Source organism: Zonotrichia albicollis, chromosome 18 (genome assembly GCF_047830755.1).
Source record: "Zonotrichia albicollis isolate bZonAlb1 chromosome 18, bZonAlb1.hap1, whole genome shotgun sequence".
In the NCBI taxonomy this organism is placed as follows: Eukaryota; Metazoa; Chordata; class Aves; order Passeriformes; family Passerellidae; genus Zonotrichia; species Zonotrichia albicollis.
Genome location: NC_133836.1, coordinates 7,622,445 through 7,638,526, shown reverse-complemented (window position 1 = coordinate 7,638,526; position 16,082 = coordinate 7,622,445). Strand labels below are relative to the sequence as shown.

At 57.9% G+C, this 16,082-nt stretch overlaps 1 protein-coding gene across 1 annotated transcript; it reads left to right on the top strand.

The window, feature by feature from the left end:
- The first annotated feature begins 3,328 nt into the window (after positions 1-3,328).
- TBX1 (T-box transcription factor 1) lies at positions 3,329-15,286 on the top strand. The gene is made up of 8 exons (XM_074554364.1): positions 3,329-3,549; positions 4,764-5,172; positions 8,337-8,438; positions 9,811-9,982; positions 10,206-10,361; positions 11,750-11,817; positions 12,024-12,124; positions 12,866-15,286. The coding sequence occupies exons 1-8, from the start codon at positions 3,360-3,362 to the stop codon at positions 13,300-13,302; spliced, it is 1,635 nt and encodes a 544-aa protein (XP_074410465.1). The 5' UTR covers positions 3,329-3,359; the 3' UTR covers positions 13,303-15,286.
- Positions 15,287-16,082: the final 796 nt, after the last annotated feature.

The following is a 16,082-nucleotide window of genomic DNA, read 5'->3' as shown; positions in this document are numbered from 1 at the left end:
ATCACAGCCTGGGCTCGGGGTGCGCGGAGGAACCCGGCTTGGGGATTCCGGGCACCTCTGCAGCAGCAGGGCCATGGCTCGGTGTGAGTGTCCGTGACCAGGGACACATAGCCCGACCCGTGGGGAACGGTGCCGGCAGGGAGTCCCCTGTGAGGGAGGACGAAGGCAGGAGCCAGGGGTGTCCGCCTCGCCTGAAAGGTCTGGGGGATGATGGGGTGCGGGGCCCAAACAGGGGACGGGGTTCCAGCGGATGTTTATTGCGGGGGGTCGGGAAAGGTGGTGGAGCGGCCGGGACACGGCGATGCTCGGCTTCGGGGCCGCCCCAGGACTTGGGGGTTGCCGTCGTAGGGAATGCGCGAGTCATTGCCACGCTTTGCATTCCTCCGTGCCACCACAGGCTTTTGAGCCATCGGGCTACATCTTTTCCGGACGAAGCAGATGTGTGTCCACGGAGAATGAGGAAAAAGGGAGAGAGGTGTCCCAACCCTTCTTCCGCATCCCTGGCGTTTTCTCACCGCAGAGCCGTTCCGGCGGAGAGGCGGCGGGACAACCTCGACCTCTCCTCCCACCTGCTCGGGCGAAGTGTGAGCTGCGGGGAGCAGAACCTCTGGGCTCGATCCTAACAAACACACCCGTGCTCTAGACGAATGCAGAGCCAGGGCACAGCAGTGATTGCTAACGGCGGGATTAGCAACCCCGCGTCGAGACTGGATGCGCTTTGCAGCGCTCCGCCGATGCGGAGAGGTCGAGGAGCGGGGACGTGCGTCCTCGGGACTTCTGTTAAATGCGACCTCTGGGCCCTTTTCGGGGTGCTGGAAAGGGGTCGACTCCGCTTGCTGCACAGCGCCGTGCCACTCTCTCCCTCGGGTGGGTTCTGTCCCTGCGGGGTCCCTGTCGCAGGGCAGACAGGGTTGGTTTCCCCTCCATTGTCTCAGCTCCGCCCAGCGCCGCTCACGCGTGTGGGAACCCCGCGTGTCTGCGAGGCCACGCAGGGGATGTGGGAGCGGGGCGGCGGGGTCTGCTCTCGGGAATTTGGGGTTTCGAGGCTTCAGCCCCGCCATTTGGCGAGGACCCGCTCCGCTGCCCCCCAGGTGACAACGATTCCCGGCGGGTCCTCTGTTCCTGGTAGACACCGCTCAGCCCCGACTCCGCCGGTCGGGTGGACAGGCCGAGGGACCGGTCCGCGCCCGGGCTGTCCCCGGCGTGGCGTCGCTTACAGCTGGAGTTTTATGTAAGGAACAGGAAAGGAGAAAGGAATAAACCTGGGAAACGATGCGGGCAACTAAGGCAGGGACTGCAACCCCAAACTCTGCTGGGGCGCTGGTTTCGGGTTTTTTCTTAATTTCTAGGGGAACTATTTTCTTTCCTCCTGGAGCAGAGGCTGCCCAAAGCCAAGCATACCGCGGGGAAGGGGCATCAGCGTCCCGCTCGCATCAGCCCTTGAGTTCCCGGAGGCGGCTTGGAGTTCGCACCCGCGGCTCCTCGCTTTCCTCCGATATTGCCCCGGGGTGCCCAAACGAAATCCCTTCCCCTCCTTCTTGTATTGCCGCCAGGTGAGCAGCGCGGGGTCAGTACCGGGACTGTCTTCTCCGTGACGTGTTCCCGAGCCCGCGACAGAAGCTGCCCCGGCCAGGAACCGCGCTGCCAGCAGCAGCAGCAAAGAAACAAAACACCGATCATGTCACACTCTGCCCTTATGCCGTTAGCTGCAGGAACATATGCTCAAATATGTAAGAGTAGTCTAGATTTTTCTCTGCAAATATTTTTACCACATCCAAAGATAATATTTCAACAGAAGAATCAAGCCCCGCAGGCTACAGACAGGGCAGCTATATATAACCCGCTTGCTCACTCCGGCTCTCCGCGCATCGCTCGGGTTATGCAACCCCCACCGCGACGGTAGCCACCGGCGCGCCCCACAGCTCCGCCCGCCCCGTCGGGGCAATTCCCCGGGACCTCGGTGCAGCTCTCCGCCCGGAGGAACCGGCACCGGGGCGCGGACCGAGACTGGTACTGGTACCCGGGCTGGGCCGGACCCGGCGGGGCGGGCGCATCGCCTTGCCCCGCACCGATGCGAAAGAAGGGCCCGGGGAACGCCGCGGCGCTGCCAGAGGCCGGGAGCGGGCGGTGAGTAGCGCCTCGTCCTCGCCGGGGCAGGGACGGGAACTGGGCGCGACTCCCGGCCCAGACGGGCCGCGCAGGTGCTGCCGACGAAGCGGGCTGTCAAGCTGGGCTAAGCAGGAGCTCGCCTGCCGTCTCGTGCGTTGCTTTCCGTTTTCTCCGCTTTTTTTATTTTTTTTTTAATTGGCGAAGGAAATGCTGGAATGCTAGCGGGCGCTTTGGGAGTTCGGTGGCCCAGGGCTAGGAGGGTCCTATCCGAGCGAAGCGGCCGGCGGTACCTGCACCCGCTGCTCACCCTGACGTGCCCAGACCCCGCCTGTTGCGGCGGCTCAGACCGCGGGTCCCCGCGGCCACTGAGCCCCGAGGGTCGCCCCCAGCCCCGCAGTGCATGCGAACTGGAGGAAAAGAGCTATCCCTTCTCTCGGTGCCGGACATCCGCAGCGTGACGCCGGGCTCGGCTCGGCTCGGCTCGGCTCTTCCCTTCCCGTCGGCCGGCTCCCGGCGCCGTGATTGACACCCGCGGCCCCTCCGCCCGCCCCGCAGCACATCCCATCCCTCCCCGGTGGCCGCTCGCCGTGCCCGGGAGGCGGGGAAGGGCCTCCCCAGCCCTTTGACACCGTCTCGGCAGGAGTTTCACTTCGCTTTCGCCGCCGTCGCCGCCACTTCTGCAGGCAAACACCCCCGGCTTCCATGTGACGCCTCCCAGCCACTGAATGGGGAAAGCGCCTATAAGGGAGACACTTTCCCTTCGTGCAGGAGAAAAGGAGGGGACGAGGGGGGCAGAAGCAGGAGGTGGCGGTTGAGGGAAAGGGAAGACAGAAAATTAATTAATAAATCGCAGGGAACGAATTGGGGAAGGCAGGGGATGGTGAGAAATGGACACCCCGGGAAAGAAATTCGTGGCATTATTTGTTTGTTGCCCCCCGGTCCCGTCTCGCTGACAGAGCTCGGTCCGCCGTTGCGGTGCTCGGCGCTAGCTACAAAGGGTCCCGGGGAAGTTTCTTGCTCCCCAACGCCCTTCCCGGGGGGGGCGAGGGTTTAGGTTGTTTTCTGTTGCATTTATTTTTTTTTTTTAAGTTTCCCTTCCCCACCCCTCCCCTCCCGTCTGGAAGGAGGGGGTCTCGTTCGCACCTCCCTGGATGGTGCGGTAGAAAGGAGGGGAGTTAGGGGGTGGGAGGGGGGGGGGGCTCGTGGTGGGAGGCTGCCGCGCCTGCTGCTCCTGCATTGGTGTCTCCCCTATGGACGAAAACAGCCCTCTGTCTCCCAAGGCAAATGCTTTCAGTATCGCCTCTCTGATTTCAGTCGCCGCCGCCGAGCAAGCAGGGAAAGGAGAGCTGGAGGAGCGCCGCGGCGGCCGCAGCGCGCCCGCCCGCCCCGGCTGCCGCCCTCAGAAGATGCACTTCAGCACCGTCACCAGGGACATGGAAGGTGAGTGCCGCGCTCGGCCCCGCATGGCTGCGGGGACGGGACCGCCGGGCACCGCGTACCCGAGGGCTTTCACTCGGCCCGTGCCGGAGGCTGGGCCAGGGGCAGCGCACAGAACGCGGCCTGCCCGCGGAGCCGGTCGGAGGAGGCTTTGCCGTTTCTCCCGGCACGCCTGGGCCTCTGTAGCCCTCCCTTAGGGAAAGGCATTGCCTGTGGGCCGGTAGCAGCTTTCGACGGTTCCGCCGCTGGGACTCGCGTCTTCTCGGAGGTGCTGAAAGCATCCCCCGACAGCGCCGGCCGTGCCTGAGGCACCGGCAGGCCGGGGCTCGGCTCCCACCGGCTCTGCAGCCCTGTCCGGCCTGGGGGCCTGCGTCAGAAATAACGCAAGAGAACCCCGGGACCTCGAGGAGCCTTTCAGCATCGGAGGGGATCCGAAGGAGCGGCCGCTCCGCCGGGCGGCCTGTCGTGTGCCGCAGGGCCCTCTCGGGCCGGCGGCCGAGGGCTGCACAACCGGGTTCGTCCCGGTGCTCCTCGGTGCGGACCCGGAGCTTTGCTCTGGTCCCGGCCTCTTCCTCTTTCTCGTCCGGGGATGGAAGGAATGGGGCATTTGCCAAACGAGATCCGAGTTCCTCTGTCAGCCGCAGCCCCGCGGCTCCAGAGAGAAGGACGTTACCTGCAGCAGCGTAGCTACACGGAAATAAGAGCCGATTTCTTTCTCTAAATTTCCCCACTCCTCTATTTTTTTTTCTCTCCTTTTTTTGGAGAGGGGGCAAAAGGAGGGAGTTTGCTTTGTCCCGAGTGGTGTGTGGCGAGGGAGGCCTGCAGAGATAGCCCGGGCTTTGCACCGCCGAGGCTCTTGGCAGACCTCTCGGGTTTGCAAAAGAAAAAAAAAAAAAAAGAAGAAAAAAGGGAAAAAAAAAAGAAGCCTAGGCAGGCAGGCAGCGGGAGCAGCGAGCTCCCCGCCTGCCCCGGGGGGAGCAGGGCTGGGGCCAAGCAAAGCGGAAAGGGGGAGGCGCCCCGCTGGGCTGGGCGCGGGGCAGGAGAGGAGGCGGAGGGCACCCCGCGGAGCCGGTGCGGAGGCGGGGGCCGCGCGGAGCGGCGCGGAGCTGGGGGGAAAGCGGGAGCCGGAGCGGAGCCCTGACCGCTTGTTTTTGGAATGATTTCAGCTATCTCCAGCCCCTGGCTCACCCAGCTGTCCCATTTTTGCGATGTTGCAGCTTTCACGGCCAACAGCCTGAGCAGCCTGAACGCCTCCGGGGGGTACCACCTCTCCCCCTCCCCGGGGGACCCGTACGGACAGCATGAGCCGCCGCACTACGAGCCCTGCACGGCTCAGCAGCACCCGCACCCGCCGCCCCAGCCCCAGCACGGCTACCCTTTCGGCGGGGCGGCGGCGGCCGGGACCAACCCGCCGGCCCCAGGCCCCGAGCAGCCCGAGGGCGCCGGTGGAGCCGCTGCCGGGCCGGCCGCAGTCTCGGGCTGCTCTGCGGGGGCGGCCGCCGCGGCCAAGGCGCCCGTGAAGAAGAATCCGAAAGTGGCCAACGTGAGCGTTCAACTAGAGATGAAGGCGTTGTGGGACGAGTTCAACCAGCTGGGCACCGAGATGATCGTCACCAAGGCAGGCAGGTCAGTGCGGAGCTCCCGAGCGGCCCCGGCTCTCCAGCTGCTCCCTCCGGACCCGGGCACCCAGGCCAGTCGGGGCGGGAGAATCCGGTGCGAGTGGTTGAATTCGCAGTTTGGGGGGAAATTGAAGCTGCTGCATAAGGGCGAGTCGCAGAGCGGCCCGGCCCGGCCCGGCGGTCGCCGTCATTTGATCCTTGCGCTTCTCCTGGGGCGAAATCTGCGAGCTCTTGCGGCCCGAAGGCCTCGGTGCTGCGGAAGAACGCGCGGCTGCTGCTGCGGGCTGACGGCGAAGGCGTGCGGAGGACGGCAGGCAGGGCACTGGGTTTCACTCCCGCTTAAAAGGGCGCTGTGCTCCTCCGGGCGCCTTCGGCTGTGACCCCACGCGGGACTTTGGTCCGTGTTCCCGGAGCACGGTGTGTGTTCTCGGGGCGGACAGCAACGATACGGGGGAAGGAAAAAAACAACACGCAAACCGTGCAAAACCTGCTAAATACATTCTTAGCACGGGCAGATGTTTTCCTTCCGGCGGAGACGCGAACAAACCCTAATTCTGCACCTTGAAACGCGTTCCAGGGCTGTTGCATTTCCCGATTATCGAGTAACGAGCCCGGCTGAACACGGCTCCTCTCAGCTCTGCTCCGGCCGCCGCGGCACGGTTCCGGGGCCAGGACCCCGCTCCTGGGCAGGGAACAAAGAAAGCGGCTGATGCGATCGCGTTAGGAACGAGCAAAACATATGGGGGGAAGAGGAGTCCCAATTACAGTTGTTAGTTACTGCATTTAATGGAGATCCCCGGGAAGCGCCGCGGCCGCGGCGGCTCGGGCAGAGCTACGAGGCTTTCCCCGCCAGGCTCCGGCAGAGCCGCGAATTGTCCAGGTTCTGAGTCTTCCCTTGGTTTAAAGCGATTCGGCGGGGGGGAGAAAAGAAAAACAAACAAATTAAGGAATCCCCCGTTGCTTGCTCTGCGTTCGCCCCGGGGCTGACTGCGGCAGGATGGCCGGCCGGGGGAGAGGATCGGACTCCGCTCCGAACGGTCTGGCAAGAGCTGTGACCGCGGCCGTGCACTCCTGCTTTCCCATCAGCGATTTTGAGGGTCCCGAAAGTGCCAAAGAAAAAAAAATGTAGAAAGAAACATACTTTCATGTACGCAGTGGCCTTTTAAGTTCGGGTGGATTTTTTTTTTTTTTAATATTAGCAAATTCCTAAAATGAAACAATCACCGTGGTGCCCGGTGCAGAAGCAGCCGGGGCTGCGTTGCGGGAGCGGGCGGAATTTCCCGCAGACGGTGCCTGCCCCGGCGCCGGATCGCACAGCCCCGCTGTCTCCGGCCCCGGCCCCTGAGCCCGGCGCCGGGCTCGGCGTTGCTTTCCTTAGCGGAAAAGGTCGTTCAGGCTCCAGGCGGAGGCTCTCTGCAAACAGGAGTTCTTCGATCTGGCTTTCTTAGCTCTCCAAGAGCGAAAAGATTGCAAATATCCCATTTGCATCTAAAGGCTTCAGAAATTAACCAATTCGAATCGAATCGAGGGCTTTTCTCCCACCCTTTTCTTCGTTTACTTTATGACACAGTCGAAACTCCAGACAAGCGAGTAAAAACAGGAGAAAACGAGGTACAACCAGCAGGAAAAAGCTCGGGGAAGGCACTGCAAAGCCTATTCTCTTCCAGCACCTCTGGGCTGGCCCTGCTGTTTGTCTAGATGGGTCTTATCATCTCAGGTTGTTTGTTTTAAAACTAAGTTTTAGAACAAGAAACACCGGAATTGGAGCTAATGGGGGCTTTTACTTGTTTAAAAATAATAATAACAGAAGGAGCGTCTGAAAACGTCCTCCAGAGTTAACTGAAGCCTTACGGAGAGGGAGACGTAGCTGCCCAATGCCGATGCAGCCCGGCAGCGCTGGGCCCACTGTAGAAGAGCTGCGGAGCCCGAGGCGCGCTGACCCATCGCCCCTCAGAGAGGGGAAGGGGCACAGAACAACGGGTCCGGCCGTGTGCCCCGAGACCGAGCCAGGGGGGCTCTCTGTGTCCGGGTTTGATCGGGCTGTTTGTTCAGGGGGCGGTTGGGGCTTTGGTTTTTCTACGGCTGCAAACACCCTTTCCGAAATATTGACTACAGCCGCTCGCTTGGTTTACTATTCTGTAAAACAAAACGAAGCCATAACGAGCCCCGACGCCAGGGCACTTCTTCGGCGTGCAGGAGGGAGGGACGGGTGGACCGTCCCGGCCCCTTCCCTTAGCCCACCGCCGGTCGCTTTTGTACTGCAGCCCCCTGAAGGAATCGTGCCCTCCCTGAGCGTGGGATCCACGTTTCGCCTTAGCTTTGGGTCCCCGGGGGGGCCTGCACGGGGAAGAACCGGGGGTGCAGCCGCGGGGCCTGGCCTGCCCAGCTCCGGAGCCCTGGGCTCCTTTCCGCTTCCCCTTTCGTTCCACAAAGGTGCGGGCAGCGGGAGCCCGACCGGGCTCTTGCAATGAAGTGAATCCGGAACGGGGCTTTCTGGGACATCCCCGTTGCCCTCCGGCCTTTGCCTGCCGAGAGGGAGCGTTTGCCCCTCCGGCCTGGGAGAGGTCTCCCGCTGGCCCTCGGGGCTGTTCCTGTAACCACTGCCTTCAAACGGTCGCAGTTTGGTGGGTACAGAAGCTGCACAGGTGGGAACTCGATCACCTCGTGTCATTCGCTGGAGTTTTTAGATTTGACCCCCGCGGGCTGCCTGAGACTCCCGAGCTTGAGTGCGGGTCCTCAGACATGGTAATGCCTTGCATTTGCGTCCAGTCAGGTCAGCTAAAATGATGGGGAAACCACAGGGAAGAAATTATTTTCACTTAATCTCCCCATAGCAAAGGCCGAGGATGCTCTTGTTTCCTTTGTCCTCTCTGTTCCACCTCAGTGGGGCATTTCGGGTGTCTGACATGAACAGTCCCGGAGCCAGTGGGAGAGGCAGGACCCCCTGGCTCGCCTTTCGGGATGCTGCCGAGGGCTGGGGAACACGGCAGCTCGTCTCCCCAGGCAGCTTGGGTGTATCTGCCTCTTCCTCCGGCCAGTGGTTTCTGCGAGGGGATTTATCGTCACAGCTGGGAGGGTATTGGAGCAGCTGGAGGGGAAGAGACCCGTGCCGGCCCCTCGGGGCTCCCTGCTGCTCCTCAATGTAGCACTTCTCTCTCCTCTCTGTGTCAGGCGCATGTTCCCCACCTTCCAGGTGAAGATATTTGGGATGGACCCTATGGCTGACTACATGCTCCTCATGGATTTCGTCCCGGTGGATGACAAGCGCTACCGGCAAGTACCAAATCCCTGGCCTGTCTCGCGGTTCTTGGAGCCATAGGGGCTGGTGGGTCACTGCCCACCCTCTGCTCCTGTCCTCTGGGGGTTCAGGGATGTGCCCCTGAGCATGACACCTGTTGGTGTGAGACAGGGAGGGGACAGGGGATGCGACTGACCTGGGGTCTCTTTCACACCCTTGCAAAGAGTTTGGGGCCAGGAGCGGCTGCACGGGACCTCAGGGCCCCCTCAGCCTCCGCACCAGGCTCACAGGCGGCCGGGGCCAGACCAGCATGGGCAGAAGGGCAGGTTTCCACAGGGCACAGGGCAGGAGCTGCCTTGTCCTGCCCAGAAAAGCTCTCCTTGTTGTACTGCTGCACGTCTCCACCGGCAAACACCTTTTGCCACTTAACAAAAATCCCCTCGGTGCTCCTTGAATGCTGTAGCCCCTCAGCGCATGTGCCGAAGCCGTGCCGTGCCTGCTGGGGGGCTCCCTGGGCGCTTGGGTGAAGATAGTGGGTTTTGTGCTCTGGAAAGGCACCAGCCAGCCAAGCCACAAAACCCTGCCCTTGTTTCCAGTGGCAGTGTAGGAAGGCCTTGGAAACTGTCGGCTTACAAGGCAGTGATGCGGTCTGGTTTAGGACCCCTTTAATTTTAAGACAGTGAAAAGCGCATTATATATTTAGCTTCAGATCAAGACGCCGAGCAGGCAGCCCGCATAGGAATTGCAGGGTCCATTATATAAATATTTAGACAGATATCCAAATTCTCAGGGCGTCCTAGAAATGTTTGCTTGTCAAGGGAAGTAGGATATATAACATCCAATTGAGTATATCTTTAAAAAGTAATGTTTCTGCTCAAGTCCAATGGTGTCTAATTCCCCCTGTGCAAACACTGGCTTTTAAAGTAAACACGTGTATAGAAGATTGGTTTCTCTGTTTTAAATGTTACTGTTGAATATGTACTTTGAAAGAATGAAACGAGACTGCTAAATTCTGAACCTGCTATTAATCTACACACAACTTTCCACTCTTCACTTAAAGCGAGAATATTACTGTATAGAGGGCTTTTTTCCACCTTTTTTTTTAGAGGCTTTTGTGGCTTCTCTCCCAAATCTACACGGGTAGCTATAAATTTCCTCCATCCTGCAGATTTCTCTCACGACAGTTCCATCGTTGGTGTGATAAAATAGTATATCCCCTCCGCAGCAATTCTGGCTGCGGAAAAGAGCTCGTTCCTCTCGTGGGAAGCGGGAGTGATGGAGAGGCGGCGCTTCCCCCTCGGTGGGCCGGGGGGACCGGGCCGGGCCGGGTTCTGCGGGGCGCGGGTGCTGCAGGGACGCGGCGGGAGCCCCCCGGGCCGCGGCTGACGGTGCCTTCCCCTCCCGCAGGTACGCCTTCCACAGCTCCTCCTGGCTGGTGGCTGGCAAAGCCGACCCCGCCACCCCCGGGAGAGTCCATTACCACCCGGACTCCCCGGCCAAAGGGGCGCAGTGGATGAAGCAGATCGTTTCCTTCGATAAGCTCAAGCTGACCAACAATTTGCTGGATGACAACGGGCATGTAAGTGTTCCCGGGTAAAAATGTCCAACACGGGGCTGCACAGGGTGGGAACTCCCCGCGCTGTGATTCCCGTGGGGTGACCCTGCCCGCGCCCTCCCCGGGGGCTCTGCCCCAGCCCCGCGGCTGTCCCGGGCAGTGGAGCCGGCAGGGCCGGGGCTGCGCCCTCCTCTCTCCATGCTCCGTCTGGATCAGTTATTGTCTCCTTGCTCGTTTTATCATTCAGATCATTTTGAACTCCATGCACAGATACCAGCCGCGTTTTCACGTGGTCTACGTGGACCCCCGGAAAGACAGCGAGAAGTACGCGGAGGAGAACTTCAAAACTTTCGTCTTCGAGGAGACGCGCTTCACGGCAGTGACCGCCTACCAGAACCACCGGGTGAGGCAGCAGCGGAGCTCGGGGCAGCAGAAAGCGGGGTTGGGGTCGCCCCGGAGGTACCACGGGTGCGGGTGCATCCGGTGCTGGCTCAGCCCCTTCGTCCGGCTCCGGGGCTGGAGGCCGGGCGGCGGCGGCGGGGATGGCTGGGGGTATTCCCGCCTTCTCCCCATCTGCTAAACCCATTCCGGGCAGCGCTAGGAACCCGATAGCCGGGGAGCTGTGCGGAACTGCTTCGGTGTACGCCGAGGAAGGGACGTGGGCTCTAGCCCCATCGCCAGCTTCCTCCCGCCCGGGGGACCTCATTACCTATGTAAAGCCGAGACCGGGGCTAGTGGGGAAACTACAGGCTTCCCGCTGCGAAATGTCACTCACAATTTGTTTGGATAAATCTGCGATTTTACTGCTTTAAGTTCGTAGCGGTCTGTCTCTCCTCAGAATACATTAAAAACGAAACAAAACGAAAAACAACTCCCCCACCCCAATCTAATACGGATCTCTGGGCAGCAGTTAATCCAATTGCTCCTTTAAATCGCATCAGTGTAATGTAAAGAGCAGGAATCCCAGCAGCGAGTGGAAATACGATTTCATAGCGAGGGCTTTTCAGCGCTGCTCTGAACGGCCCCGCTCCGCGGCGATGCCGCGCAGGCCGGGGCTGTGTCCCGGGGCTGTGTCCCAGGGCTGTCCCTGAGCACCGGTGCAAGTGTCACCCTCTGCAGTGGCTCCGAGCAAATTGACCTGAGCCTCTCCGGGATGCTGCGGTCGGGCCGCACCTCGCCCCGGTGGAGGCGGCGAGGCCACAGAAAGGCTGTGCCTTTAAGGGGCTCTGGAGTCCCTCCCCGGCTGGCATTTGCCTGATGGCTCCGGACAGCTGCTCTTTCTCTCCTGCTTTCTATCAGTTTGACCTCTAAGGCTGGAACTGTCAGTGAGGGGCTTAAAGTTTGTTTTTCAACCCATTCCGGAAACTCACAATCACATACTTTATCCGTGGATTTGCTTAAATATAGAAAATGTCCTGCCTTCTCCCTGGCGAATTAAATAAATACATAAGTATGATTTATCCAGTGATTTGTCTTAACTGCTCCAGTGGTGACCCATATAATGTGGCATTTTCTTACAAGTGCATTTAGTCAGATTTTGCAGCCGACTCAGACTGCCTCTCCCTTCACCTTGAACTCATATTAGGTAGCATGTTAGCCCGCATTTTCTAGCAGAGGGAAAGCACATGTTTGTGCTCTGTGGCAGAGAACACCCTGGCTCCACCAGCCACCTGGATCCCCTCTGTTACACCAAGCACTGCTGAGTCCCAAAGCCTGCCCAGGGACACACTCACTGTTTGGCCAGGGAGCCCTGTGGGCTGCTTTGAGACATTTTCCCACTTCTTCTTACAGATCACGCAGTTGAAGATTGCAAGCAACCCTTTTGCCAAGGGATTCAGAGACTGTGACCCTGAGGACTGGTAAGGCTATGCTTTTATTGGTTTTGGCAATATCCCACTCACTCTATTTCACATGTATCTGCCCAGCTTACATTTGCACAAGGGTTTCATGGAGGGGGACACCGTATTGGGCCCCATTTGCCAGCTGCAGCTCAGAGAGACAGTACTCAAATTGTTCATTCTGTTGGACCATCAGCTCTGTATCACTTCTCCCCGTCCTCTTCCAGGCCCAGGAACCACAGGCCAGGGCCTCTTCCTCTCATGAGCGCTTTTGCCAGATCCCGGAATCCAGTCTCTTCCCCAGCCCACCAGAACGGGACAGAGAAAGGTGAGAGCCCTCAGTGGCCAGGCCAGCCCATCTCCCAGGCCCTGTTGGCCTGCACAGCCCGTGCATGCATGCTTGGGGCCAGCCTTGCTCACCGAGCTGGTGCTCAGCCCCATTGCTAATAAGCTTTGTGGTATCGTTTATTTTTAAAAGAAAAATACCTGCCTTTATAGCCTAACTCATTCTTCTTTGGAGTACAACATTTGCTGTTGTGTGCTTAAGAAAACTTGCTGCTTTAAAAAACACTGCCCCTTGCCTTTAGTGTCCCATTTTCGACTTTTTATCAACAAACTCAGCTTTTCAGGCAGAGATGCAGTGCTGGCCACAGGTTCCTGCTCGCATTGCCCTTTTAATGCGCCTCGGCAGTGCGTGTAGGGCCAACCCACTCCATTCAGGAGCTGCAGTCAGGTCGAACAGCACCTCTGCCCATTGACTGCTTTTCCATTACCCAGAGCAAACAACTGCAAAGACAACCGAAGGCCTTTCTTCCAACGCACACCGGGCCTGCAAAATAAAGGGAAGTCTGTATTTGTTTAGTGTTACACAATTGCAAAAATGTCAGGCGTGTACCAGCTTGTCAGTCAACTCAACTCCATTTATCGCAGTCAGAAGGTCCCGTCCCGCCAGCCCCGTTCCTGCTGCATGCCTCTGCCGCACGCCCCGCTCTTCCCTTCGCGGCCTCTTCCCGCTGTGCGCGGATGCGCTCCCGCGGGCGCGGCCGCTCTGACTCTGTTGCCCCCGTAGATGCAGCCGAGAGCCGGCGGGAGTTCGAGCGGGAGGCCGGCGGGACGGTGCTGCACCAGGCCGAGGCCGCGCACCAGCAGCTCATGTCCCGTGTGCTCAGCCCTGCGCTGCCGGGCGGAGGCGGCGGGCTGGTGCCGCTGGCCGGTGCGGGCGGCGGCCGGCCCAGCCCGCCGCACCACGAACTGCGCCTGGAGCCCGCCGCGTCCGAGCCGCTGCACCACCATCCCTACAAGTATCCGCCGGCGGCGGCCGCCGCCTACGACCACTACCTGGGGGCGAAGAGCCGGCCCGCGCCCTACCCCCTCCCCAGCATCCGCGGGCACAGCTACCACCACCATCATCACCACCACATGAACGCGGCGGCTGCGGCAGCGGCGGCCGCCAACATGTACTCGCCGGCCGGGGCACCCGCCGGCTACGACTACGGGCCCCGGTAACGGGGCACCGGCGGCACGAGAGACACCGCCCTCCCCCTTCCCGCCTTTCCCCCACCGCCGCCTTACGAGTGAGCTGATTGGCCAGCTTGACCTGATCGACAGCCAGACAGCCCAATCGCCGGCAGCCGGGCCCCGCCCCGCGCCCCGCCCTGTGGGGGCTGTGAGGGCGGCGGTGCCGGGAGCTCCATCGCGGTGTGACCCGCGGCTGCACTTTGATAAATGAAGCCATATGTCCTTATCTCTCTGTTCCCCCGCGCCTCCGTTCGTGCCGGGCACCGAGGACCGTCGGGCGGCTGGGATGCGGTGGGAGGACGGTGAGGCGGCAGCGGTGAAGTGACTTATCCTCTCTCACTCGCGCCGGGCCTTCTAATGGAGGTTTGGTGTTGGCGGTGCCCCCGGGGCCTGTACGTGAGCACCGGGCGGGGGCTGTGGGCCGGCCCTGGGCCGTGTGTCGTCCTGCACTTGTCGGTGTCAGTCTGTCCCAACCCGGGGCACACCGGGGGCTGGTTCACAGGTGGCTCAGGTGGTTCTTTGAGGAGATTCCTGGGGAAGCAGAGTTTAGTTTAAGGGAGTGCTTTGAATCCTCACTGCCAGAAGAAATTGCCCACTTCTCCTCTGGCCCTGACCCATTTGTAAGTTTTGAGGTTCACTGGGATGCCTTGAGCAAAGCAGCATTTTCTGGAGCTGTTGAGAAGGGCCTATGGCCAAGAGCACAGACACGTGCAGCTGTGTTTGTATCTTGTTTTCCCAACAATACCTGCAAAGGTTTAAAAACCGGCCTGGGGATAGGGGGATATCTACAGATTTCAGGCTGTGTGTTTCCCACCTGCTTCCCAGGCAGCCTCACACAATTATGCCTTCCTGCATCCTTTCCTGAGCTCTTGTATACTCTCTCATGGAGGTGCCTTTTAAAGGGACCTCAGGGTTTTTTTCTGACTAGTTTGCCCCTTATATTTGGCTGACCCAAACTGCAGTAGTTCTAAAGAATCTATTCTGCATTACCTGCTTGCTGCATCTTCCCTCTTAATGCTGGTAAGTACTTTTTCTTTTTCCTTTCGTACCTTCATTCAGTAGTTGTTCCTTACTGCTAAAAAGATGGCCCTGCTCATCAGAGTTCTCCAGTGATGTGTTTTGAATAGTTGGCTTGTGTTTTTGTCAGATGCTCACCGAAGGCAGTCCCTTTGTGTTCAGAGAAGGTATTGAGCAGCTCCTCAGCTGTGTTGGTATACAGTATTATGAACACTTTCCTGATTCTTCCACATGACTCCATTAAAAGATGGGGGCTATTTCTTTTAAAGTCATCTATTCATCCATGTTTGTGCATTTTCATTATAAACTCTTTAAAACATGTTCTTTCCCTTGTGCAGGTGGCAGTGTTAATAGCAATGTTTATTTTGTCTCTGGCAGTGGGCTTAGGGCTTCCAAAACCTTTTTGGAAAGGTTTAAGAAGGGATACAGACTACCATGAATATTTTATGTATTTTTTTTTCTGTTAAAAAAATATATCTGGATCCATAAAAAAAACTTGTGCAAGAAATATGTATTTTATTTGACATTTGCAGTGAATTGTGAGATTCTTAATGTCTGACTAAAGCATAATGTTCTCAGAAAGGTTGATGTAAAATAGCCTTGTGCTTATTATTAGTCAGTGGGAAATGGCTCTCGGATGTGCTCTGTTGCTGTTGCTTTGCCGCTGTTATTGCAGAGGTTTCAGTATGATTTGTTATCTGTAAACTCATTAGTGCCAAAGCTTTGGTCAAATGTTTAATGAAGTTGTTATATTTATTATTTCCTTCAAAGATTATACAAACCCTTTTTTTTTCTTGATAGTTGCAGTGTAGAAAAAAAAAAGTGAAGACAACCAAAGAATCATATCTGCAAAGTGTAGATACATGTAGATATTTGTAGATATATGTAGATAATCTTATTTCATTTCAATTGAAAAGACATTGGACAGTGACATTTATAAATATTTTTTCTCTTCTTTCTTTCCTTCATTTCTTGTTTGATTATTTGTGTATATTTGTCAGCACGTCTGCCCTGAGGTCTAAGCCTCCCCTACAAAATGCAGTTATTTAAATAAGGAGAGTTCTTAGTCTGAGCAAACAGTGGCTCTCCATAGGTGATTGCTCCTTCCCTTCTGTCCCTGCTTGCTGCAGGTGCCCATGGTTGTGCTAATCTATCATAGTACAGCAGTGTGCAGGTTGGGGTTCCAGGTGAAAACAGATCTGTTTGGATTGGGAAGCACCTGTTCTCTTTAAGCACACACAGAGTGACCCAAGGTGCCAGGACTAAACTGTGCCTTTAATGAAAATGGCTCAAGGCTCCTTGCCTTGACTGTAGGAATTTCAATTTTATATTTGTTAGAAGAAGAGAAAATGACAGCTTCAAGCTATGGCTGTGGGTAGAGGGCCCTCAGGATCACCATCTGTGTTCTGTGCTAAAGAACCACTGCAGAGGTCCTGAGGCTGAATGGGAAGGAGACCATGCAGCTGTGTCAAGCCCACAGTCTGAGCTATGAAAATGGTATTTCTAACCATGCATTTAGTCCATTAGCATGCAAGGTGCTTAGACATATTCACATTGAAGCACATTAGCAGTCCTGTTCATGATGTGTTTTAATCCTTAAATCAAGATTTTTCAGGGCTTTGACTGGTGTCCCTCCTTCCATAACAATGTCTCTCTCACTGGATGGGAGTGTTACAGATATGGAAAACAAAAAGGGACATTTTTCTATCCAGAAAAAATCCACTTCAAATAAATAAAACCCCATAATGCTG